This window comes from Lampris incognitus, chromosome 9, assembly GCF_029633865.1.
Source record: "Lampris incognitus isolate fLamInc1 chromosome 9, fLamInc1.hap2, whole genome shotgun sequence".
Classification (NCBI taxonomy): Eukaryota; Metazoa; Chordata; class Actinopteri; order Lampriformes; family Lampridae; genus Lampris; species Lampris incognitus.
This window is the reverse complement of record NC_079219.1, coordinates 51,038,907-51,065,742: the sequence shown is the minus strand read 5'-3', so window position 1 is coordinate 51,065,742 and position 26,836 is coordinate 51,038,907. Positions and strand designations below refer to the sequence as shown.

The 26,836-nt window shown below is 45.7% G+C and overlaps 1 protein-coding gene across 2 annotated transcripts in view; it reads left to right on the top strand.

The window, feature by feature from the left end:
- The window catches only part of sema6e (sema domain, transmembrane domain (TM), and cytoplasmic domain, (semaphorin) 6E), a 224,375-nt gene that overhangs the window by 106,959 nt on the left and 90,580 nt on the right, over positions 1–26,836 (top strand). For both annotated transcript variants that reach the window (XM_056285729.1, XM_056285728.1), the window contains exons 4-5: positions 22,032–22,232; positions 25,232–25,346. In XM_056285729.1, coding sequence (XP_056141704.1) covers positions 22,032–22,232; positions 25,232–25,346 — 316 coding nt within the window. The remainder of the gene's footprint in view (positions 1–22,031; positions 22,233–25,231; positions 25,347–26,836) is intronic.

Below are 26,836 nucleotides of genomic sequence, written 5' to 3'. Positions count from 1 at the left end.
CCTCGGGGGATTAATAAATTAGTAAAAAAAATTGCTTTTATTACTATTTAGCATGTAATTTTTGTCTCATACATGATTCTCAATCAATATTATAGTGTGCAGTAATAATAGTAGTAACACTTATTATGCAGAAATATCAATTCGGCTGTTTCACCACTAAAGTGTAACACATTTAAATTAATAAATTCCGTTTAAGTGTCACTTTAAGTGCAAGAGGGATCATTTATTAGGGAGTCTGAGAATGAAACAGTTATAGAGGATTTAAAAATAAGTAACAGAAATAAGTCCAGAGTCATGGTTCATATTAATATGTTTTTTAATCTGTAGTAGCATGTTCAGTCTTCTTTAGACAGTTGGCTCTCAAAGCGGTTTTCCTCCTCCTCATCTCCTGCTGGATGACGGTGTTGGTGGGGGAGACGAGGAGGAAGTGCTCGCATTGGCCGTGGCAGCAGTGGTCTCTTCAGTGTGGAGTTCGCCTGTTTTCTTTTTCTCCCCTGGGGGCTCCACCCCCACAATAAATCTCCACAAAGCTGGGTTTGTTTCAACTGCCTGGATGACAACAAGTACCTCAAACACTTTAACAAAAAGTTACCCGGTTTGATGACTGACGCTGTGACGTACTACGCAGCACGGCGGATGTAGCAGACTGACGTGACAGCAAACCAGCAGCTTCCTGCAGCAGCTTCCTCCATCAGCTTCCTCCAGCAGCTTCCTCCATCAGCTTCCTCCAGCAGCTTCCTCCATCAGCTTCCACCAGCAGCTTAGTCTAGCAGCTTCCTCCAGCAGCTTCCTCCATCAGCTTCCTCCATCAGCTTCCACCAGCAGCTTAGTCTAGCAGCTTCCTCCATCAGCTTCCTCCAGCAGCTTAGTCTAGCAGCTTCCTCCATCAGCTTCCTCCAGCAGCTTAGTCTAGCAGCTTCCTCCAGCAGCTTTTTCCAGCAGCTTCCTGCAGCTGCTTCCTCCAGCAGCATTCTCCAGCAGCTTCTTCCAGCAGCTTCCTGCAGCAGCTTCCTCCAGCAGCTTAGTCTAGCAGCTTCCTCCAGCAGCTTAGTCTAGCAGCGTCCTGCATCAGCTTCTTCCAGCAGCTTCCTCCATCAGCTTCTTCCATCAGCTTCCTGCATCAGCTTCTTCCAGCAGCTTCCTGCAGCAGCTTCCTGCAGCAGCGTCCTCCAGCGCGTGTAGCGAATTCTTTTTTTTCTCTCTACTGGCCAGAATGGCGGGTGGTCTCCATAATTTACTCGCCAAAGACTAAATTTACCTTCATTTGGCGACCTGCGAGTGTTAATTTTAGAGCCTGTCAGAGAATAATAAAAGCAAACTGCATAAGATAGCCAGTATGTCCAGTAAGATTGCTGGACAACAGCAAAACTGCATGATGATGATGTGTGAGTCCCAAGTGGTGAGGAAAGGGCAGCTGATTATTAGAGATGTATCACATCCCCCTTTTTAGCGTATACGAGCTTTTACCATCAGGCAGACGGTGTAGGACGCCATCCCTCTGAACCAGCCGGGCTCACAGATCATTCGTGCCTACCAGCATTGCACCGCTGAACAAACTGAAACAAAACCAGCCGAAGCTCTGTGTGTGAGGATGCTGCACCTCATAACATGCAGAGAGAGCACGTTGGAGATATGTTGTATATGACTCTGTGATAATGTTGAGGTGTTCTGTTGTTGGTTGTTGTTGGTGCTGTTATCAGTGTTGTTGGTATCGTAGTTGTCTGTTTTTCTGATGATGGCAGTATGGCATACTATGAATTTACGAAAGGACTAATAAATTTCGATCTATATTTGCAGATAGAGGAACTATGACGACCATAGCAGGGTGAGGACTTGGCATCCAAGTCCCTCAATTCTTTCATTTTAGAGTTGGCCATTCTCACCCAGAGTATCTGTATTATTATTTTTTCTTTTCTTTTTTTTTTTTAGGAGCGTGCTCGGATGTCGATAGTGACGTTCAGATGGGATTTGTTTAGCGGAGGGGGGGCAGTGCTGCATCGTCCTCGGCTCCCTACATATTAGCGCTTTGTATTCTGTGGACAACACAGGGGCAAAGGGGAGTCATTTCCTTTTTATAAATGAGAAGTCACCTCATTTTGCTCTCACCCCTTGGTACGAGGGAAATTATGACAACCCGGCTACCCGGTGACTGTAGATAGTATAATGTACTTCTTAGATATAACGTATATATAATCCTCACCACCCATCTTTGTGCTCTTTATGTAGAGGGTGGAGAAGATGAATTGAGCTCTAATTAAAGGGTCCTCCAAGCAGGCCGTGGCTCTTATGACTGTTGGGGATTTAGTCCAAGATAAGAGCTTATCCTCCGTAAGTGCTGGAGGATCTGTATTATCTATACTAGGATCTGTCTCTTCTTTCAACTGCTCCAGACACAGTAGACAGATGCGAGGCAGGCAGCGCAGACTTGGTAGCGCTTGGGCCGTGCTGAGCCAGTGTGGCTGCCACGTAGTCTGAAGGATGATGAAGGACACTGATTGATGCCTTTAATGCCATAAGAGAGGGAGGCGCAACCGGTTCAGTGTGCCTTGACGGCTCAGGCCCGAACACAAAAGTCCCTGGGTTTAAATTCCGCCCAGAATCTTTGCCGAAGGCATCCCCCTCCCTTTCCACCCCATTTCTGCAGGCATCCCTATTTAATAAAGATTCATTAAAAAAAAAAAAAGGGTAGTGAATGGAGGTAGATCTGATAGAAAGTCCCTGGATAGCGTTCCCACGCAGAATCCAATACTGCCTTTATAGCACAATCCCCTGACATTGTAACTTTTGCTGTGAAATTAACTACCTAAACAAAATACCTGCACCATATTGTGTCCTTTTTTATTACATTGATTATAGATGTCATGTGGCTCCTCTTAAAATGTAGATAAAGTCGCCTTGGATGACTGCCACAGTGTGTTGCTCTTAACCTCTTTTCCCCCAGTGTTTCTGGAAACCCAAGCAGAATTACTTTTTTATTTAAAAAAATGTCACCGTTGTAAAGTATTTCAGCAGCAGTTAGCAGCTTCTTCAAGTCGTGTTCCTTGTATGAGCAGGTTCAGTTTGCCGTTAAAACTCCTGTGATTTACATCAGTTGACGATTCTGGCAGTCTGTGCTGCGTCTGTGACACTCGGTAGCGTAGATGACAGTCCCGCCAGCCCAAAACCGCGAGTTAAAATGGATTGCCTGGCTGATTCCAGACCGGCGAGCCCCTAGTCGCTCCCCCCACTCCCCAACCCCTCGTTTCTCTGCTCCGTGTCTTAGGGCCAGTTGCGTCAGTCCAGTCAGCGTTTGATACTGCCTCAGACTGACATAACAGAACCTTTAGCGGGCCGGGAAGAGCCCTCTGTTGTATGACCTGCTCACGGCCATTGACTTTTCCTGGACAAAAAAAAGAGCCGTTATAGCCATAATTTGAGATAAATGGAGCTTGAAAGCCTCCGGGCCTTGCAGTATGTGTCTGGGTGATGTCATCAACGTGAGACAGCAAAGGTGAGGTCAGCCACCGCCCGGGGGCTGCTGCAAGGTAGGACGTTCCCGATAACAGTGCCCCCTCTCCCGTCTCCCCTCCCTGGGCGTCTGGCGTGTTATGAGGCTGGGGCACGGGTGCTGGGTTTTGAAGTGAGAGGGGGGTTTTGATAACTCGACGTGCAAATTTTGTGCAGATACCGTTTGTCCCGAAGACAGTGATGAAGCGTTTAATCTCTGCGGGAACGGCAAGCCACACAGGCATGATGATGCCTTTATCACGGCGAGGCTCTCTGCTCGAGAACCCTCTCTCTCGCCCGCGATTTACAATTCCCCTCATCAGCGTCGTCTGCTCGGTTTGCAAAAAAATAATTCATTTATAAATGCAAAGCTTGCTGTTTTCCTTCTGGTCTCGGTGAGGATGATGCACCGAGTGTACTTCTGTCACACGGGCCCCCGGGTAGCCTTCTCCTCCCTTCGCCTCTCGCGTCTAATCTCATCGGGGCGGATGTGACAGGGATGGATGTGCAGGGTGATGGGCGTGCGATTGCTTCAGCTAACAAGGGATAAAAGGCAATAGAGGGATCTTTACAGCTATTTATCTTCCTTTGATCAATCTTCAGCTAGTCCCTCCGCTTCGGCTTCATGTTCCGAGGCGCAGCTCTGTGCACTTGAAATTGTAAGTTCCTCTTTTGTCAAACCTAACACCCTTAAGCGTCAGGCCTGTCCATTAAAGTATAGTGAAACAAAGGAATTTCAGTTGGCCAACATCGCGGTGATGCGTGGGGGTGGGGCTGGGGGGAAACAAGGCGTCTGATAGAGAACTTCAATGGTTGTGGCGTTTCCATATTTCAATTAAGTCAAACTTCAGAGTGGCGCCACTGATAATCCACTTTCCGTCAAGACAGACTGAAGGTTCCGGTAGATAATTCATGGGGGCCGTCTCGCGGAATGGGAAGAGCAAAGAGCTTGAAATGCAGACGGTGCAGCAAACTAATTGGTACCACGGGGGAGACGGAGATCAAAGCGCTCCCGTGTTAATAGAGAATTCTCACTCCTCTTTTTGTCCGCCACCTCGAACGGACACAAAGCCAGCATGAAGCCCCCATGTGATCCTCCGCCGCGGCCCCCTCGGGGGGGGAAGCAGAGAAAAGGTTGCACAGCGGCTGCTTTCCATACACCTTTTCTCAACCCGGCCGTGCCTCTGTGGCCTCTCTGAAAACCCCTCATTGTATGGAGTCAGGAAGGTCTGAGGAACCGGCGTGAAACGTCTCGTGTCACCTTCATTAAGCTTTTCTCTGTTTCCCCTCCCAGCCCCGTTTGGGACTAACACAAGCCAGGGTGTGGGTGTTAGTTTTATGTAAATACATTGATGATTTCCGAGGAAACATGTCTATGCACTTTGGCAAAATTTTGTTTGGGGAACCTCGTCCAACCCCAAGTCAGAAGTGTCGCAGTCTGATGAGCTTCCTGAAGTCCTTGCACCATTTTCTGTTACCCGAGTTAAACATCCATCCATTATCCAAACTACTTATCCTGCTCTCAGGGTCGCGGGGATGCTGGAGTCTATCCCAGCAGTCACTGGGCAGCAGGCGGGGAGACACCCCGGACAGGCCGCCAGGCTATCACACAGGGCCGCCGACACACACACACACATTCATACCTAGGGGCAATTTAGTATGGCCGATTCACCTGACCTACATGTCTTTGGACTGTGGGAGGAAACCAGAGCCCCCGGAGGAAACCCACGCAGACGCAGGGAGAACATGCAAACTCCTCACAGAGGACGACCCGGGACGACCCCCAAGGTTGTACTACCCTGGGGCTCGAACCCAGGACCTTCTTGCTGTGAGGCAACCACACTAACCACTGCGCCACCGTGCCGCCCCTCCGAGTAAAACATGTTGTTTATAATTATGTCAGTGATCAAATCTCACCTTTGTGTTGCTTGTCCAACTCTACTTATATAAATACATCCGTCAACATCAGTACTCCTGTTCCTCTACGCCTCTCGTTCTGAAACCTGCATGAAGAACACCAAACATGTTCTCCCCCATAGCTTTTTATTATTCCCCTTTGTTCTGTTTTCAAAGGAAGTACTTTTATTTTGTCCAATATGATGCCCATGGTGAAACTAATAATTAATTCTGGTGGATGTTTTCCCGCCACACACTACAGGCAAGGCAATGCAACTTTATTTATATATGTCTTGATGCATGCTCAACAATCCAGGTAATAACATCACAGAAGGTTGAATCAGTTCACAACGTTTATTGAGAGAAACCTTTCATCACTCAACTAAGTGACCTCTTCAGTCTCAGGTGACTGCAGGTACCCCACCCTTATAAACAATACAGTGACTGCAGGTACCCCACCCTTATAAACAATACAGTGGCATAACGAGCGAAACCAACGACCAGTTTCATATGTGAATATGGGTGTGACCATTAACTAGAGTTACAGTGGTCATGTGTACTATTCACAGAGGATTAGGGAATGTTGCAATCACAGCGTTGTAAGATGGTGACACATGTATAACGACCGAAACAAATGACCAGTTGGTTTCCCTCATTAGGCAACTGTATTGTACTGTATCGTTATAAGGGGGCGGCACGGTGGCGCAGTGGTTAGCGCAGTGGCCTCACAGCAAGAAGGTCCTGGGTTCGAGCCTCGGGGTAGTCCAACCTTGGGGGTCGTCCCGGGTCTTCCTCTGTGTGGAGTTTGCAGGTTCTCCCCGTGTCTGCGTGGGTTTTCTCCGGGGGCTCCGGTTTCCTTCCACAATCCACAGACATGTAGGTCAGGTGAACCGGCCATACTAAATTGTCCCTAGGTATGAATATGTGTGTGTGTGTGTGTGTGTGTGTGTGTGTGTGTGTGTGTGTGTGTGTGTGTGTGTGCGTGCGTGAATAATAAAAGAATAAAATCCAAATGTAGTGCAAGGTTTGTAGTTTGGCAGAAAGCAGTGGTGAACCTAAATGTTTTTAATCTGGATTTAAAAGTAGTCAATGTTGTTCTTCTGTAAATTGACTCCAGCTATATGAGGCGTAGTAGCTGAATGCTGCTGCTGCTCCATGTTGTGTTGGGACTCTTGGGATGGTTAACAGATGACCTGAGAGGTCCACTGGGTTCATATTGTAAAAGCATTTCGGTGATGTGTTTTGGCCCTAAACCATTCAGTGATTTAAGGATGGGAATCAGTGTTATAACATCAATTATGACACACCGGGAGCCGAGGCAGGGATTTGGGAATTGATGCCACGTGTCACATTTTATTGGTCTTTGTTGGAGCTCAAGCAGCAGCATCCTGAACGAGCTGTCACTGCCTAAGAGCTTTTTAGAGAGACCTAAACAGAGACCATTACCATAATCTAACCTACTAGTAATGAAGACATGAACGAGTTTTTCCCAAGTCTTGTTTGGACACGAGTCCTCTAAGTCTTGCCAAGGCAGTCGTTTTGACGGTTTTGGATTTTCAAAGTTTAATAACTTTATGAAAAAAAATGATACAGACCTGCCGCTCCCTGAATGCTCCTAAAATTGCATACATTAAAATGAGTTTTAGATCAACTGTATGTATCTGTCATTTCATGTGATTACAGTGACGAACAATTGTGAAGGAAGCACAAGGCCATATAAGCAGGACAGAAAGTCATTGGAAGGTGAACTTGTTTATGCCCAAATAAGTGAGATTCCAAATCGTCAGCGTTACCACTGAAATGTTAAAACGGCCATTAGAGTGTCAGACATCCTTACATAGCTAGACTGAAGACATCCTTGTATAGATCTCCAAGGTGTGCTCCTTATGTGTGATGACCACCACTGCTAGCAGGAGGTGGCAAGGGGCAGAGGGAAACCCATGAAAAGATCTGAACATAATGGTATAAAAAGAGTAAGGCTTGTTGGAACTTCAGGACTCTGCAGACCTGACTCGGACTTTGTTGATACGTCAATAAAAGTCTTATTTTGAAGGATCCTCGTCTCATTGACTTTTTTTTTTTTTGGTGCAATTTCTCTATCATTGGCCACCACAGTTGCACCAAAAAAAAGATTATGATAAGCTCTACCTGAGACGACCATGAGCAGTCAAAATGACCGCTCGTAATTTGCGTGTGATCGTGCGCGTCATGTCATTATTTATGACGTGTTGGTCGCGTCATTTCCTTCACAAAATGCATTCTCCGCCCTAGAAAAAAAAACCACACTAGCGTTCTCCGGTGTGGAGAAATAGGTTAAACTTGATTTTTGTTTATTTCCAACATGTCTGGGTACAGACGCCGTTACAGACGCACCATGACGACTACCGATGTGTTGCCGTTGGACAGCAGCCATTTTAAATTGTTTGAAAAATAGTATTATAGTTGTTAAAATGTTAATTTTGATGTCAGTTAGTTTCATAACAGACATACTAACATATGTAATGCATTAATATCGCAACTGTGTATTTATCTTGACACAATATAGAGTTTAAAAACCATGGCGGTCATTTTGACCGCCCATGGTCGTTCTAGTAGTTTTTAAGTTCCGGTTGTTGTTTAGGACTGTTTCAATGGTTATTTTCAGTTCTTTTTTTACATTTCACGTTTTATAGGCCTTGTTAGGTTTGTTAGATTAGCAATATGTGTTTCCCGTTTTGTTTTTCAGGTAATATTTTCACTTTTTCAATTTTGCTCTTCAAGTTTGACCATGTCTCTCTAAAGTTTAAATTGTTTAACAATAGTATTATAGTTGTTAAAATGTTAATGTTGGTGTTAGTCAGTTTCATAACAGACATACTAAAATATGTAATGCATTAATATCTCATTTGAGTATTTATCTTGACAGAATATAGAGTTTAAAAACCAGCGGTCATTTTGACCGCCCATGGTCGTTTTAGGCAGGAGTGAAATCCCGGTTGTTGTGGTGTTAAGGCGATGACAGGCTGATTTCCTTAATGACTTGGTGTGGCTGTTGAAATTTAGATCTGTATCTATTGTAATGCCAGGATTTCTGGCTCTGCTTTTGCTTTTCAGAGACAGGGAGTCAAAGTGTGAGATAACTTTTATCCTTTCTCATTTGGTACTGAAGATAAGCAACCCAGTTTTGCCCTTATTTAGCTGAAGGAAATTCTGGTAGAGGCATAAAGAACAGGAGCGTCCTCACTGACAGATGCATTTGAGAGTAGACAAGGACAAAGTCACACAATGGTGAGATTTTATACTTTTTTACAAACATTTTCGAACAATATGTGTCACTCAGTTAACAGAAAAGGGTCGAAGGTTTTCAGAAAGCTCATCACTTCGGCATATTTCAGCCAGGGAACCTTGCCCAAACCAAGTGAAAAGTGCCGCAAAGTACAAAAAAAATAGTTTCCCAGGACATCGTCGGTTCACTTCCATGGGACCAGCACCCATGCTGCGGTTTGTTTTTCCCAAAAGAGGCTATCCTCCCCTATTTTTAATATTCGGATGAAACCCTGCCCCAGTATAATAATCATTATTATTTGAAATAGCTGTTTTTGTTGGATCTATTGTCATCATGCTGAGGCACTGGTCCCTTGCAACCCAAACTGTGGTTACTTATGTTGGCAGTCTAGCTGTAAAATTATGCTACAGTTGCTGGAACAGATAGAAAAACCCAGCATAAAACCAAAGGGTAAATAAACACTGTTGGCATCTGCCTGCCCAGCAGAAACGTGCATCACAAGGTGAGCTAGAACATGCCAGTGAACAGAACATACAGTGGGTCTAATTAGTGTGGCGTGTTTAGCCGGCCTGGCACAACACTGCTGATGGATGAGGTTTTCTATCGTGCGGCCCAGGATTTGTTTTGGGCTGTTGCAGCCTTCTGCATTGGCAGGAGACTGAGGGCTTACTAAAGCCAAGCTCCCAGAAACCCATCCACAGTGTCTATTGTGATTAGGGTGATCAACAGAAGGGACACATACACACATACACATACACACACACACACACACACACACACACACACACACACACACACACACACACACACACACACACACACACACACACACACACAGAATGTAGGCTGCCCAACTACCTAGCTCTTAAAATGACAATTTCCTCTCCCATGGGCTTGCTTCCACGCCTGAGGTGCTGCTGGCAGACCAGCGGACACAACAGCCCACCACACACACACACACACCCCATCACCCCCAATATCCCAGCTGTACTCTGCCTCAGAGGTCCAACTTGCAGTGAGTTTTTAGTGTTGGTGACGTCTCTGAACCTGTCTCGTGTTAAAAACCAGCTGGAGAATCCTAAGAAGTCCCCTGCAGGATAAACACAACCTGCCTATGGTGCACCCCACCCCCACCCACCCAGTCTCACTGTCAGAGCAGTATGTTTTATCTTGTCAGCAGGTGAATATTATCTTCATCCAGCCTGTTTGTGTCTCACTTCGCATCCCTGAGTGGTGGGTCACTAGTTCTGAGTCAGTGACAACAGCCTCTGGCGTGACAACAGTGTTTTGGGGCGCTAGGTAGTAAGTCATAGCCCTCAGCAAGGTTATTCATTAATGATATCACTTTTGCCTGTAACAAGATACATTTTCAGAGAAAGTTGAATCAGTTCATCTGGACACAACGTTTATTGAGAGAAATGTTTCATCACTCATCTAAGTGACCTCGTCAGTCTCAGCTGACTGCAGGTACCCCCACCCTTATAAACAATACAGTGGCATAACGACCGAAACCAGCGACCAGCTTCATATGCAAATTACTGTGAGCATTAACTAGAGTTATAATGGCCATGTGTACTATTCACAGGGGATTTGGGAATAGTTGCAATCACAGCATTGTAAGATGGTGACAGATGTACTCTTAGCCCCACCAGTTCAGGGATAGTCGTTCCCTCTTCACATCGATGGCCCCTTTGACTCCCCGTTCAAACCAGCGTTCCTCCCTATCAAGGAGGTGCACATCCTCATCCTTGAAAGAGTGGCCACTGGCCTGTAGATGGTGTAGACTGTGGAGTCCCGGCCTGACGTGTTAGCTCTTCTGTGTTGTGTCATCGATTTTGGCCAGTGTCTGTTTGGTTTCCCCAATGTACAAGTCACTGCAATCCTCCCGGCACTTAACAACGTGCACTAAATTGCTGTTTGTGCCGGGGAACCCGATCCTTGGGGTGGACCAACTTCTGCTGCAGTGTGTTTTGGGGTTTGAAAGCAACTGAGACGCAGTGTTTGGAAAATACGCATCTCAACTGTTCCGACACTCCCACCACATACAGAATCACTGCTGGTTTACACTTAGACAGCTGTGGTCCTTCTCCAGGGGGTACCTGCAGTCTGTTTAGACTGAAGAGGTCACTTAGTTGAGTGATGAAACGTATCTGTCATTAAACGTTGTGTGAACTGATTCAACTCTCTTTGATTTTCTTAGCTGCATGCATTAAGACAAGATACATCTTCAGTTTGGTTAAAGTAATCTACAAGTCAGATTGATGGTCCATTACCTAAAAAAGATGGTTATACCAGTTAGATATAAGAGTTTGCTGTAATTAATCATGAGATTGCACAACTTCTATTTGCCTACTTACGGAAAATATTCAGTAAAGTTAAATTTGTGAAAGTGGTACAATACCCGTGATTTTAATTTCACTGAAGAAAATTATGATAAAAATATAGGGTATCCATATCTGTGGTTTACCTGATCATTCAGAAAGGTGTGCATGGGCATTGAGTTATCCAGATTTTTTAAAAAGAATTCAGGATGCGGGCAGCACGGTGGCACAGTGGTTAGTGCGGTCGCCTCCCAGCAAGAAGGTCCTGGTTTCGAGCCCCGGGGTAGTCCAACCTTGGGGGCGAGGTACTCCAACCTTGGGGGGGTCGTCCTGGGTCGTCCTCTGTGTGGCGTTTGCATGTTCTCCCCGTGTCTGCGTGGGTTCCTCCGGGTGCTCCGGTTTCCTCCCACAGTCCAAAGACATGTAGGTCAGGTGAATCGGCCATACTAAATTGCCCCTGGTATAAATGTGTATGTGTCGGCCCTGTGTGATGGCCTGGCGGCCTGTCCAGGGTGTCTCCCCACCTGTCGCCCAGTGACTGCTGGGATAGACTCCAGCATCCCTGCGACCCTGAGTGCAGGATAAGCGGTTCGGATAATGGATGGATGGAATTCAGGATGCATTTGCTGGTTTCAGGCATGTAATGGGATGGTTGAGGGAATTGGAGACTATCAGCATCTTCCTCCGTCACTCTTGACAATTGAGTAGAAGATGGTGTACGGTATCTGGATTGGGGTGTTCGGTTCTTACGTTGTGCATATATGTAGGTGCTCAGTGTAAATTGCAGCGCCCTCTGCGATGCTGATTCCAGCTTTTACCACAGGGACAACTCCATATTGTATTTTGAGCCTTGATTTGTGAACCACTCTGGGGCAATACCTCCTGACAGCGTGTTAATCATTGCAGTATGAATGTCATCCGTGGTGACCTCTGCAACTCCCCCAGACATTTTAGATGTCAGATTGATGAAATGACAATGCCACACTTACTTTTCAGGAAAGGAAGAGAAAACATTTTGCAATTCCTCCCTCTTTCAGGATGCTCGAGACTTTTTTCCGCCCACCTCTAAACAGTTTCCTGGGATTCTTGGCCTCGGTCAATAGGTTCATCGGCTGACTTGTGTTTGGTCTGGAGGCATCCGAGGCGAGATCCCTGGAATAGGTGGTTAAAAATAGACTGCGATACACAAAAACCTACGCACACACAGATACCCAGAAAACACAAATACTCACCCAGCTCCCCCTTGGCCCTGTGTTTCACAGTAGTAGCCTCCGGGGGTATCCAGTTATGACACCCTTGAAGGAGTTACGGGGCTTGGATTTCTATCAATACAGGGTTCAGGTAGTATTTCTCAATAACACTCTGAATTATTGATGGCAGGGTGATGATTGAGAGAAAAGGAAGGGGGTAACATTCACTTTTATGTATGAGCTGGAGACAGGGATGAAGGAGATTGGAGAGCGAAATTGCCGGTCTGCATATTTTAAACTGATCGGTTTGATTAGATGACCCGGGGTGAGACTCGCCGAAAGATGTCTTAAATAAGGAACCCAGAGGACTTAAGGTGAATCTGGAGTGAGTGGCAGGGAGCAAAAAATTGGTCATTGGGGTTCTGACTTTGCTGAAGATGAACGTAAATAATTAACAGGTGGCAGACAAATGAAGAGGACACCATTAGTGCGCACAGCTGACCCCACTTTTAACTGATAGCTATCTAGGATTCCCAAATAGGCACGAACATGATGGACGATGTTCACAGTGGTTCTCCACAGAGAACCGTCTCACAGTCTGAGCCCTGTATAGATCGCTCTATATGAAGCCTGGCCAACTCACCCACTGTGGTGGGAAGCCCTGAGTGCGGGACTGGATTAGAGACAAATACACTTTTTGACTGATGGCAGATAACAAAGCAGTGGGCGCCAGCTCTTGAAAACAGTTTCACCTTTAAAAGAAAAACAAGAAACAACAGACAGTCTCACTTCGTCTTGAAGATGGTGCATTCACATTGACATGAATATCACAGAAAGTTGAATCAGTTCAGCTGGACACAGCGTTTGTGGAGAGAAACGTTTCATCACTCATCTAAGTGACCTCTTCAAGTCTAAGGGCCCTGACACACCAGGCCGACGGTCGGCCATCGGCCAATGTCGGGCCATCGGTGAGCGTCTGTGACCCTAGTTTTTGCGGCGTGTCCCGCATCGTCGGCACTAGTCGGACCCCTCTTGGCAGCTTTTCGGTCAATTCAGCATGTTGAATCGGCGGAGCCCATCGGTGAGAGCGATCGCTCTGATTGGCTGTTCAGTTTAGCGAATCAGTGCACAACATACATGCTAGTTGGCCGTCGGCTGTAGTCTTTGCGGTGTGTTCAAGTGCTACTTTTTGGCCCAGACGGCAGGTGACGTGAGGCGATGAAACAGTCGGCCTTTGTCGCCACTAGTTGGTTTGGTGTGTCGGTGACAGATGTACTCTTAGCCCCCCCTGCCCCGTCGGTTCAGGGATGATCGTTCCCTCTTCACATAGATGGCCTCTTTGACATGAATACATCTTCCTTTGCTTCTTCAGCTGATGTAGCATTAACACTGTGGTGAAACGGATTTTTTTGTTTACAATATCAGCTTGGTTTTCCCTCAACGTCAGCCCGGGGCAGCAAAGAGGAAACCAGGCCCTGATCTCTGGAGACTGTTGGTTGGGGACTGGATAGAGTTGCCTTACACATTGCGACTATCGATGGCCTCCACCACAGGATGGCCCATCACTTTGTCTGAACTGTGTGGGCGATAAGGTTAAAGCAGTGTCCTCCTGGGACCAACCTGATTGGCAGTGATGGCAGGGAGAGTCCTGACCTCCGCTGACAGGCACATTACATCTGGGATGCCAGCCTGCCCTCTCCCCTGCCATGTCTCCGCACAGACACTATAAGGATGAAACTGCATTTTACTGACACGGGCCATCTGACATGCTAATCCCAGAACTAAAGGACTAGAGGGACCATTGATTTTCTATTCCTGGTAAAAGGCAAGAAGCCAGCCTTCACTCCTCTTCGACCCGCAATGCTAATGGACTTTTTAAAATGTTGTCACTGAAGTCCCTTTGAGCCTCCTTGTTTTTATCATGGCTGGACCTTTAGATTGTGCTGAAATACCCAATCTCCTCCTCCTCCTCTACCACTTGTTGAAAAATGAATTTTATTGGAATGCTAATCCCTTGCCATCCCACTTGTAATGAATACACAAATAATTATGGCTACAATGAGGTCCCTTTGGTATAACATTTTGAGTTTTTTTTGTAAAAAATGTTCCCTCATTTAAAGCCAATATTGCTCCTCAGCTGCCAATTTTGGTTTTCCCAGGTATCTGCAGTGATGTAACTTGCTCTGTTAATCTGAAAATTTCCTTTCTCGTGAAATTGGTGTTCATATGGTCTTTATGCATGCTCAATAATCCAGGTGAGAAAATCACAGAAAGTTGAATCAGTTCACCTGCACACAGTGTTTATTGAGAGAGACGTTTCATCACTCATCTAAGTGACCGCTTCAGTCTCAGCTGACTGCAGGTGTCCGCACCCTTATAAACAATACAGTGGCATAACGACTGAAACCAGCGACCAGTTTCATATGCAAATTACCACGACCATTAACTAGAGTTTCAATGGTCATTTGTACTATTCACAGAGGATTTGGGAATGTTTGCAGTCACAGCATTGTAAGATGGTGACAGATGTACTCCTACCCCCCCGGTTCAGGGATGGTCGTTCCCTCTTCACATAGATGGCCTTTTCAAACCATGGCCTTTTCAAACCAGCGTTCCTCCCTATCAAGCATGTGCACATCCTCATCCTTGAAAGAGTGCCCACTGGCCTGTAGATGGTGTAGACTGTGGAGTCCTGGCCTGGCATGTTAGCTCTTCTGTGTTGTGTCATCGATTTTGGCCAGCGTCTGTTTGCTTTCCCCAATGTACAAGTCACTGCAATTCTCCTGGCACTTAACAGCGTGCACTATATTGCTGTTTGTGCCGGGGGACTCGATCCTTGGGGTGGACCAACTTCTGGTGCAGTGTGTTTTGAGGTTTGAAAGCGACTGAGGCACGGTGTTTGGAAAATATGCTTCTCAACTATTCCGCCACTCCCACCACATACAGAATCACCACTGGTTTATGCTTAAGACAGCTGTGGTCCTTCTCCTCTCTTTGATCGGCTGGTGCACTGTTTGGGCTTCTTCCTGGCTTTGACAAACACCCAGTTAGGATAACTATGTTCCAGTTAGGATAATCATGTTCATATCATGTACAATTTGGCAAAAAATATGAATTGAAACTAATAATAAATGGAGCCAGAAGAAGTGACTGCATACCAATTGTTGGTGGGATGGGGATTTGTGATATGTAGAATGTATTTATGTTGAGGTAAGGACTTAAAAATTCTCTGCCAGTACCACTTCAAAGCACTTCCAAATGAGAATCTATGTGCAGAAAGAGTAAGCCTGAAGGCTATTGCCCTCAATGAACGATAGTGATCTTGCAGAGGGGGTTTTGAACACATCTTAATTGGTGCTGAGCTTTAACTACAGTAGGATGAACTTGTTTGGGCTGTGTGTAACACTCATCTGAAAACTAGCCCATAGAAATCGCCTCAGTTTCCTGTGGGCCTGTTCTCCCAATTACTGTCCAGTACTCCCTGATCCCAATTCCAATTTGCCCTGACGACATCTGCGTGGCTAGTCACTGGAAATCTAATTAGTGAAGTTCCCCCATCTGAAGAGGTTGAGTGTAGAGTTGAAATGGCTACCAGGCAGAAAAGGGAGTTGTTGCAGTCAAGTGTCTTTGGCCCTCATCATACTGAGAACTAGAGCTGGCTGTCAAGCCTAATACTGGCCAAGGAGAAACAACTGAGAACTTTCTTTTTACCCACTGCACATTTGTTTTTCCATCATCTGTGACTGCGCAGAATGCACTCCAGCAGAGAGAAGCCGTTTGTGATGAGGGAGGCTGTGTAGAAGCATCTCTGTGTGGATAATGATCTGCCATGTGAGCCGTGTCATGGGACAGCGACCAGATATCGACAGTCTAATGAACTCTCTACAAGGAGGTCAGGACAATATGGTTCAGCTTCAACAATGGAACTTTTTATACTGCTGGGTATCGTGCATATCATGGGGCTGTTTTCCTCCACATCACATCAAGTTCTCGTGAAGTTGTTTTGACAACAATGAAAAGTCACTGGGCTGGGATTTATGTATAGCAAAGCAAAGGAGGGCGACTGACAACGCCGCTTCAATGTAATTATTCCACAAATGTTATTTACAGAAAACAGCAGTTGGCCTATCTCATAACCCATTTTCCGATCACAAAAACGGATTTCGGTGCATATTGGGGTTTTGTATGCAAATATCACAAGGGGAGTCTTTAAGGTCATAAAGTTCATTAACTTTGCACTACCTTGGTAGGACTAGTAGGGCTAATTCATCTCATGCTGAGCAAAATAGCTGTTATTTTTACACTTGTACTGAGCAGGGCAATAGATAACCATGCCATAGTAGAGACACTTGCAACGATATGACGTACTAGCCAGGCACCGTTTAGCTGCTAGCCTTACTGCAGAGGAGTTAATCCACCATGCTGTACACAAACCATAAGGGATGTATCATCCAGAGGCTCTTACTATGACACTGTAATGGTGCCTGGCCAAGGAATCTGGTCGGTAACAGCCCACAGAGAGTGTGGGCTAATATGGCTAACTATCTTAGAAATTACAGAGGAGAATAGGGATGTGCTAACCTCATTTTGACTGCCAGTACCCTGGATATAAAATGAGTTGTCGGTCGGTGAGCTTATTCGGTTTCTGCAGACAAAGAGCTCAGATATATTGTCGAGCACACAGGTGGTGAGGGAGAGGCTGCACTCTATCCCCCAGTTATCAAAAACAACCAGCGGATTAGCTTCAACGCCGCTGAAGCCACTGATGAGGTCAGAGAATATTACGGGGGTTGATTCTGCATTAGGATTGCGGTTCGCTGTTTAGTCATGTGCAGCAGGTGCTGGCTGAAAATAGACATCCCAAGAGCCAATGGGGCATATATTGCAAAGCAGTTGATCGAGGATAAAATTGGCATTTAACATTTTAATTGTATCTTTTTATGGAACCGCGGCTCTCAGCCAAATTGAGGGCCAGGACATTAAAATTTACTGGGGGGAATTTATCTATGAATTAAAATGGATCTCCTTTAAAAGATGACACTATAGGCTCATGCAGACCACCCTATGAAGACCACGGCTCTCTTGTCATTAAAGTCTCGCTTTTCGCCGGTTTTGTGAGAGACCCTCTGAAGGCCGAGGACTTTGAGGGGGCATCTTATCAAACCACAGACTCGGCACTGTTGGCTAATCCAAATGAATGTCAGATAATCAATGGAGTGCCCCGGCGGCCCAGACTCCCTTGCCCTCTAAAGCGGCCCAACTGCCAATGTCTCCCAGATGGCTTAATAAGTTCAGTTCATTAAAAACCAAAGGACTGGAGCCCTCCCATCCAAAACCCACAACACAGGGAGAGTGTGTAGGACAGGATAAACTGGGGCTTATTTTTCCATCGACAGCTGTCAGCTCATCAGCCCTCCATTACTTCTTTGCTCTGCAGAAAAGACAATCAGCTGACCAGCTGTGTGGTGGGTTAGATTAAGGAGAATAACAAGCTCGGCGTTCCAGAAGTACATCGGCAGCATGTTTTATATAGAAAAATGCTTCTTAATTCATATAAGGGTCCACATCAATCATCATATCATATCATATATCATATAAATTCATATCATATATCATATATCGTATCATATAAGGGTCCTGAGCACATTTCGCCCTTGGTTTGGCTTTTGGATCATATACCTTGTCGTTTTGAACCAATCCCAACAGAATACAGCAGTAAAAATCATTGCTGTACAAGAGGAAATCGGGGTCATCTGAAGTTCCATATTTAAGGTTGGTTAATGCTCGTCTCAAAAAAAATATGATATAAAGCCACTTGGAGAACCGGGATTTTGCACAGGCTATTACTGACAAACTACTTACCCAGGTCATTCTAGTTCTTTTGAGCCATTGATTTTATTGGTCTTTGGCAGATCCTGCTTTTAAGCTTATAGTTTTATAACCTTCAGATCCACGCCAGTAAAAGAAGTCGTTTTACTGGCGCATGTTCCTGACTATACCAATCTTAAGGCTCTCAAACAATAATTTGAAGCTGTAAAGATGTTCGCCTGCAGACACTGGAAGACCAGAAATGTTACTACACAATATTTCAATAGACTATTGCTATAAAGTATTTCCGTGTTCAGTGTAACTACAGTTTATCGCATTGTAGTTACTCGGCCTCGGTCTTATCCAGCCAATTCTATTTTTAAATGACTTCCCTTCTGGCAAATGGCTGAAGGCCATGACAACTCACATTAACTGGTCCACAGCAACACAAACCATCTGAAGTACTTCCTAACCACCCCGCACCACACTGCACCCACTGCTGCAGAAGCTGTGCCATATTCAAATCCATGCTGCTTCTTTTTTTTGTGTGTGCAATATTTCTATTTTGTTTTTCTTCTTCTTTTTTTTGTGTCAATGATGGCATCTTCATCTGAATGTCTTATTCAACATGTGCTGGGTGCTTAGGGTGTTTTCTAAATACTGATACGGCAGCAAATTCATGTGTTTCTAATCCTCTGATAACACATTTTTTTGGCCAAAATGGTACAATACCACCCCCTCTAGTCGTGTGTGTGCCAAATCCAGAATAAGAGCGTAAACATCAGGGGTTGTGGTTAGGAGGTTATGCTGCTTAACATAATATCACTGCAGCCTCAACCCAATTGGATTACATTCTGCAGCTCATCATGGCTGAAGCGAACTCTGTTTCCTTCCACCGCTGCTGGGCGTGCACGACTCTCCACAGCGGGTGACACATGTCAGGAGGACGTCACGCTTGCCGTGCCTTTTTCTGTTGTGGAAACAGCGGCTCGGCTTTGAGTGCCTCGGACCGGTCTTGCATAAGCCGTCATTATACACACCATGCTTGTTTTGTACATGAATCATCGCCGCACACCCCTGACTTTATTCCGCTTGCCAATGAACCCCCAGCTTGTCAATAAATGATCTCTGCTTTCTTTCTTTCCATGTTTGCCCTTGATATGTTTTATGTTTAGAGAGTCCATTTGTGGTGAAAGAAGAGGAGGAGGTCATCATTATTTTGATTTTGAGGTACTTTATTGATCCCCGTCGGGAAATTCTGCTCTGTGTTTAACCCATCCTAGCTGTGTAGCTAGGAGCGGTGGGCAGCCGCCGTGCAGCGCCCGGGGACCAGCTCCAGTTCGTCTCGCCATGCCTCGGCCAGGGGCACAGACAGGGGTATTAACCCTAACATGCATGTCTTTTAGATGGTGGGGGGGAAACCAGAGCACCCGGAGAAAACCCAGCGTGGACACGGGGGGAACATGCAAACTCCACACAGAGGCCAACCTGGGATGACCCCCAAGGTTGGACAACCCCAGGGGGTTCAAACCCAGGACCTTCTCGCTGTGAGGCGACAGCGCTAAGTACTGCACCACCGTGCTGCAAACTATCATCACTTACTAAACAGCACTGCTGCATTTAAGACTGTCGCTTAAAGCTGTTTTGGAGGTTATTTAATCTTGCATAAATTCACCTTGGACTATTTTTGCCTGCAGAGTGTAATGATTCTGGGTGCTGCATTGTGTTGGCATTAAAGGAAGATGGAGAGTGTGGAACTAGGTTTGGTTTTAGCTGCAGCGGTTTTTAATGAAACTTTCTCGTAGAAGAATACCACTATAATATAGTCCATTTGTTTAATTCCCTGCCCTCCTTTGTGTATTAAAAAAAAAGCTTAAACGGTATACGAGCCCAATACATCAAGTGTAATGTTGTCGCATATCACCCGAGGCGGGCCACACAGGTGGTTGTAATTCATTAAGTAAATAAGAGCAGACACGCACCCGCTCCCCTCGATTTATGGCGTTGTGATCATCGCTTGACCTCATCGCCAAATGCAGCGCCTACCAGTGAATCTAAATGAAGCTGACCATTATCAGTATTGATGGCCATTCATATCTCTCTGTTGACTTTGCTTTCTCCTCCCACTTAAAAAACCACACGGCTAAGCGAAAGAGCACCGATTTGGCTCACAGGACATGAATCTCTTCGAAGGACACGCCGCCCTCGGCCGGTTTACCAGCTAAACACAGGTCACCGCGTCTTCAAGTTTGCTTCAGCAAATCCCGGAGCCATCCATCTGCTGCTGTCACTCCCCTCGCATCCCGAGCAGATGTGAGGACGAGGCTTTCCAGGCAATCCCACCCTGGCGCTTAACCGCCGGAGCTGTTAATGATCCTCGTGCTTAAGTTGCCTCTCCAACTTCTGCCTGAACTTTTGTTAGGGAAGCAGTTCTTTGGGCTCTTCTGTCGACTTTTCTCTCTCTCTCTCTCTCTCTCTCTCTCTCTCTCTCTCTCTCTCTCTCTCTCTCTCTCTCTCTCTCTCTCTCTCTCTCTCTCTCTCTCTCTCTCTTTTGTGTGTGTGTGGAGTTTATTTTCCATCTGTCCATTAACCTCAGTAGCTGGCACCTCCATCGAGGCCAGGTGTCTTGGAAGACATAATGAGGTGTTCTCCTCGGAGGAAGGGGAGGTTGACTTGTGCTAAGTCACCTGTGAACGACTTCAGGCCGTCAGTAAATGAGCCAGGTGTCCCGTGTGGCCTGCTTCCTATTTGTTTCCTCTGTCCTTTCTCCCTCTCTGTTTTGCTCTCTTTTGCCCCTGCTCCTTTTCTCCTTTACTCTCTCTCTCTCTCTCTCTCTCTCTCTCTCTCTCTCTCTCTCTCTCTCTCTCTCTCTCTCTCTCTCTCTCTCTCTCTCTCTCTCTCTCTCTCTCTCTCTCTCTCTCTCTCTCTCTCTCTCTCTCTCTGTGCACGTGTCTGTCTACAGACTCCCATCCCAGCATATGAGCTAACGCTCAATCACATCGCCGCATTGGCATAAGGCATTGCATGCTAATAAGAGCTTAGTTACCTTCTTAAAAGCGGCTCCAGCCATTACTTGATCACATGTCATTATCTGCTAATCCAGTGTGATTATTTTTCTTTACATAGTGCATGAGTTATTTCAAACATGTAATAAGCAGGATATAACACAGATAAGTCATTGCCAATAATCTGAAGTGATCAGCAAATCCACACAAATCTCCATATGCATCAGATTATCTGTTGCATGTTGGAAAAGGAGTGAGAGGAAGTGTACCCTTATTTTTTCCTACCCCTTCTCGCCTACTCGTAAGTTCATTCAGCTGCTATACATTACAAACTCACTTCCCACGGTACTGTGTAGTTCACATTCACTGCAAGTTGTGCTGCACAATACAAACTCACCTACTGTGGACATCCATCCATTATCCAAGCCACTTATCCCGATTGGGGTCGCAGGATGCTGGAGCCTATCCCAGCAGTCATTGGGGCGGCAGGCGGGGAGACACAATAAGAGGAAAATATATAGTCATGTATGAGGGAACCGTTATCCTTTCAGTACTGCTTTAATACACAACCAGGACTGTTATGTCAATTATACACTCGATCTACCGAGACCATGTGCACATAGGCTGCTTCCTAACGCATGTTAATGGCAACCGGAACCACTTTATATGTGGAAAAAGACCCCGGTTGTGTTTATTCTTACTGTGGTCTTTATTTTGTTTGGTATTTTTTTTTCAGTTTTCATAATATGTTGTTTATATTTTATCTACTGTGTTTATATCGAAGTGTTGTTTTACTCTCAATAAATATTGCCACTTCACAACACATATAATGGATACGGTATTTGCTTTTTGTGACATTCATTGCAGTTTTTACTACATCTCATTGTGTTTGCATTGTTTGAGCCTGTTGCTGCTGCACACAACCCGTCCCCTGCAGGGATTAGTACAGCCCATCACCAAATCAGCAGCGCTTGGTGTTTACTCTGCGATTGTGAAAGGAATTGAGTTGGCGGTACTGGGATCTGCTCAGCCAGGCCTGTGTGTGTCTTCTGTCTTCTAGGTGGAGGTTCTGTCTACCGTCAGCCATGCGTTTCTAGTGAGGACCAGCTATCTGCCAAAATGAGGCTGGTGCCCACCTCGCCTCGACCCCCTCTGCTGGTGGTCTTGACCCTTGCCCTCGCCGCCATCTTTTTTCAGCCGTCGTCAGGAGCCATGCCCTTCCCCCAGGACCTGGAGCCAATCAGCGTTGTCGGGAGAGAACGTGAGTCCAAGCTTTAGTGTGTTGCCGTGTCGCGCTTTGAGACAGAACGCTGATGACAAAAACTGCTGATTAGTCTGGGCGTTAATTATGTCCTGGTTCTTTGTCGTGGAGAATGTGGCTGGTTGATGGCCTCGTTATGTATTTCCAAGTTCAAAGTACAGCACATAAATTTGACCATATTTTGACTGGGGGGAGAATATTTATGACTATGACTCGCTCGTTGTACCATTCCACTGGACAGCGGCGGGGACCCATCTGAGTACAGTCACTGAGGTCAGCAAAAGAGGTCCTGACTTGGCGAGCGTACTGGCCCATAATTGATTTAAGAGGTGGCTGAGACCGTGGCCTACACACTGTAATTGATCTATCTGGAGGAGAGTGACATAACCTTTAGGAGAAATAGCCACACTAATAGTCCTATTTGCAGAGCTCTGTCCCAGGTGTAATGAGAGCCATTTGTCACCCCTGGCTGCAGCAGGTGACAGCATGTCATAAGGTCTCTTGCATTGGTGAGACGTTCCTTATATACTTCATTAGCCAGAGGCCGCAGGAATCATCTCTCTGCCGCTAACAAATTGTAGGATAGCCCAGTGGATTTAAGACTAAGGGAGACATGGAACAGAAGGGTCCAGTCCGTGGACTGCAGGGGAATGTTGGGTTCCAGAGGCAGAGGTCTCCAAACAGCAATACCTGCTCCTGCTAATTACCCCACAACCACGATGGAGGTTATTGCCGTGAGCAACACCCAAGAACTTTGAAGGTAGTGAAAAGTGCTGAGGAGTAATTAAAGGACCTCTTCAGGGGTCTGAATCGGGTGGTTGTAGGGGTGGGCTGGAGGGCCGGTGAGCGCCTCCCCGCCAGTCAGCAGAGTGAAGTCCAGCGCTCAGCTCATGATGAGGAGTTTAAATCTTTTATCAGGCGATTCGAGACGAGAGGTTTGGGAATGCAAGGCTCCTTGCAGCGAGAGTAATTTCGGGGTTGTGGTCCAGTTTGAGCCGAGATCGCTAATTCAGCAGTGGCAGCCCGGGTCAGCTGGGAGGCTGCAGGGGTCGTTAATACAGCACTTCACATTCGGCACACCTCGGGCCCGGAATAGAATTATTTTACCGAGAAGAAAAATAAGTGTACAGTCGGAGGAGTGCCTTTGATGTTGCAAACTACCCGGTCGTCGGTAATAAGCAGGCTGAGGTTTGATTTGAGCGCTAGGATTTTTTTTTTCCGTTTTTAAATCGGGCATGTCATGTTTGTTTATCTCTTGGACTGTCTCTCCTCCCATGCTGAACATACTAGAAACCAACTGCCTCCGCTGCACTTTCAGGCTCTCCCCAGCCAGTTTGTCCTACCGTTTGGGTTGCAAATAGCTTCCCTTTGAGTGAAATAGAAAGGGTAACATCATAAAAATGGGACATTGAGCCTAGGGGTGTCGTGATTCTCCAAATCCATGATTTTGATTTCGAAGTTTTGAAATCAAACAGTCGAGATACGAATGGGTGGATGAATGTTTTGTGCTTCTGTTCTTCTTTTTTTTTGCTGGTGAATTCATGCCAACTGTGAACCGACTTCTGATATCAAATTGGGAGGGGAAAAAAAGATGTTTTAAACACACGGCAACCACATAACCCCATTTTTCAGTCATTTCTCAGATACGTTGCCTGGTCCTCAGCCGGCCTCACACGCGTCAGTTAGGAAACTCGTACGTCTCAGCCGTTATTCTATAAGTCGGTCTGAGACGGCTATTTTATCATCCATTTTTGCCCCAATTGTCGAAACCCAAGAGGGTATATTAACATATGTTCTCTAGCTTTTCCATCCAAACGTCCCAGATTTTCTTAAGCGAGTATCTACAAAAGTTTGATGGTTTCATTACTTACTGAATGTGTCTGACTTATGCTATTGTAGTCCTACTGCGGTCTTTGTACATCTTTCCAATAACTGGGGTGAATCCATTTTTACAGTCAGTGTTGACCAGAACTGTTAGTATAAAGTGTGTGACACCATATTAAGTATGAAGTAAATGTATTTTGAAGCTGTGGACACTTTGCTGATGTGTATATTTTTGCTCATTTCATAAATATGAAGTACTAGACTTTGTGTATCTAACAATCCTTGATGAAATCTCTCAGCAAGTATAATACGTGTTTCCTGTAGTAATCCTGCCATCATTGCATCCATGCTTCCACGTCCAAGCACTTTTGTCTGCAGTACTGGAGGATAATGTTACTCTTCAACATTGAATCAAAATCTACATTTTCAGCTACAATAAGGCTTCTGAATTGCAAAGGGGATAATTTTTACCTCAAGAGTCCTAACTGGCAAAAATCTGTCTTTACTATACTCGACTAAACACCGAGGACTTAAGTGCTTAGATGTATTCTCTGCACCATTGCACTTTATCACCTCTTATTTCTCCTGTATAAGTCAATCCTTGTGTATTATATCTGAAGGTTGTTGTGTTGTAGTGTTATTAGTCTATGTTAAGCATACAGAGAGAGCCACAAAACCAGTCACATCCCATGTAAGTCCAAACCTACATGGCCAATAAACGTGATTCTGGTTCTGATTTAGTGCTTCTGTACAAAGTCCCCTGTTTCTCCCTCTTATATACTGTAGAAATGTGCAGTGTTCTCAGTTTTCAAGTATAGTGATTGTTGACAAAATTGCCAAGAATTAGACATTCTTATCTTAAGTTCTTCCAACCTTAAAGTGGATTACATTTACTCAACAGGTTATAACTGGCACTGGGGATTTAAGGGCGTCTCTGCAAAGTGCCATGTTTTCCTCTCTCATGTAATGTAGAGGTACACTAGTGTTCTCAGGTTTTAAGCATAGTGGACTGTAGACAAAATTGCAAAGAACGACTCAAGTTTGTCTGAAGTTTTTTCGACCTTAACATAAGAGCAAACCTTCTGAGCCGGGAGAGTGTTAGCCTGAAATGTCTAGAATTGTGAGTTCACCCCAAAATGCTTCCTTATCGTCTCTCCGCCTCCCATCCCATACAGACTCCTACCTCTACCCCAGCTTCCAGGGACTCATGTCGGACAACGACACGGTCCGCCTGGGCCTGGACTTCCAGAGGATGCTAAGAATCAACCACATCCTCTATATCGCTGCCAGGTCAGTCCTCAGCCATGAAAACCTTCTTTACATGGGGCCGTGACTACGTGGAACCTGGGTTTAGGTGTTGGACTGAAGGCAGGAAAAGCTCTGTGCCTCTTAACTCCAGTCCTCAGGAAATCTCAGCGCTGCCGGTTTTCTATCCTGCCAGGAAGTTAATTATGTTCACCTGTCGTCCAACGTCTAAAATCTCCTAATTAGATGGCTGAATACTTTTCTGAATAGAAAAAAAAAACTTTACTGAGGATCCTGAAGATTTGAAAATGAATCACATTAGTTTAATATACTTGAAATAAAATGTGTCAATATTAATTCCGAATCAGCTATTATTATTATTATTATTATTATTATTATCATCAGTGATGGTTGGTGGTGATATTGGGTGGGTGGGCTAACAGATGCATTATACCCATCATAGTTCACGCTGCAGCAACAGCAGCATCACATCCCAGATACCACGTTACAGCAACTACACACGATATACCTTGTTATAGCTGCCCCCCCCCTTTCTCCCCAATTGTATCTGGTGCTCCACCCTCGATCCGGGGAGGGCTGCAGACTACCACATGCCTCCTCCGATACATGTGGAGTCGCCAGCCACTTCTTTTCACCTGACAGTGAGGAGTTTCGCCAGGGGGACGTAGCACATGGGAGGATCATGCTATTCCCCCCAGTTTCCCCTCCCCCCTGAATAGGCGCCCCGACCGACCAGAGGAGGTGCTAGTTCAGCGATCAGAACACATACCCACATCCGCCTTCCTACCCACAGGCACGGCCAATTGTGTCTGTAGGGATGCCCGACCAAGCCGGAGGTAACACGGGGATTCGAACCGGATATCCCCGTGTTGTTAGGCAACAGAATAGACCGCTACGCTACCTGGATGCCCCTACCGTGTGATAGCGAGGGCTGTACAACAACACTATAGAGGAGTACCCACAAGAATAGCCTGATGCTAAAAAACTGTCTGCATCTCTCTCTCACACACACACACACGTTTCCAATTTTGTTGGCTAAATGTTTAAAATCCACAATTCCTTGTTGGGTCCAAGCTGTGTCTCCTCCAGAAAGCTAGCATGGGGAACAGAAAAGTGAGTTAGCTACACTTGCCGTTAGCCAGTCCTTTTGTCGAAACCAAGTAACATAAACTTACGATTTTGTCGTTTGTCCAGTTGTGTTATTTGAACATCGTTTGGACGACGTGTCCCCGGTCTCTTCACTTCCCATTTTTTTCTCCAAAGACATCGAAGAAAATGGATGATAAAGTAAACAATCCATCTTGTTCATGCTAACGCCCGCGCGCACACAAGTAGCACCTCACTCTGTACTTCCACTGTCATTGGTCAGAAGTCCTGAATGAATTTTCACCAAGGGGGCGTGTCACAACACCTGTCACTCACTTAATACGAAGATGAATGGATGCTGATGCTGCAGTGTTTGGGCTGTGAAAAATAAGCCCATTTAGATATGTCCTGTGTTTTTCTGGTCACTG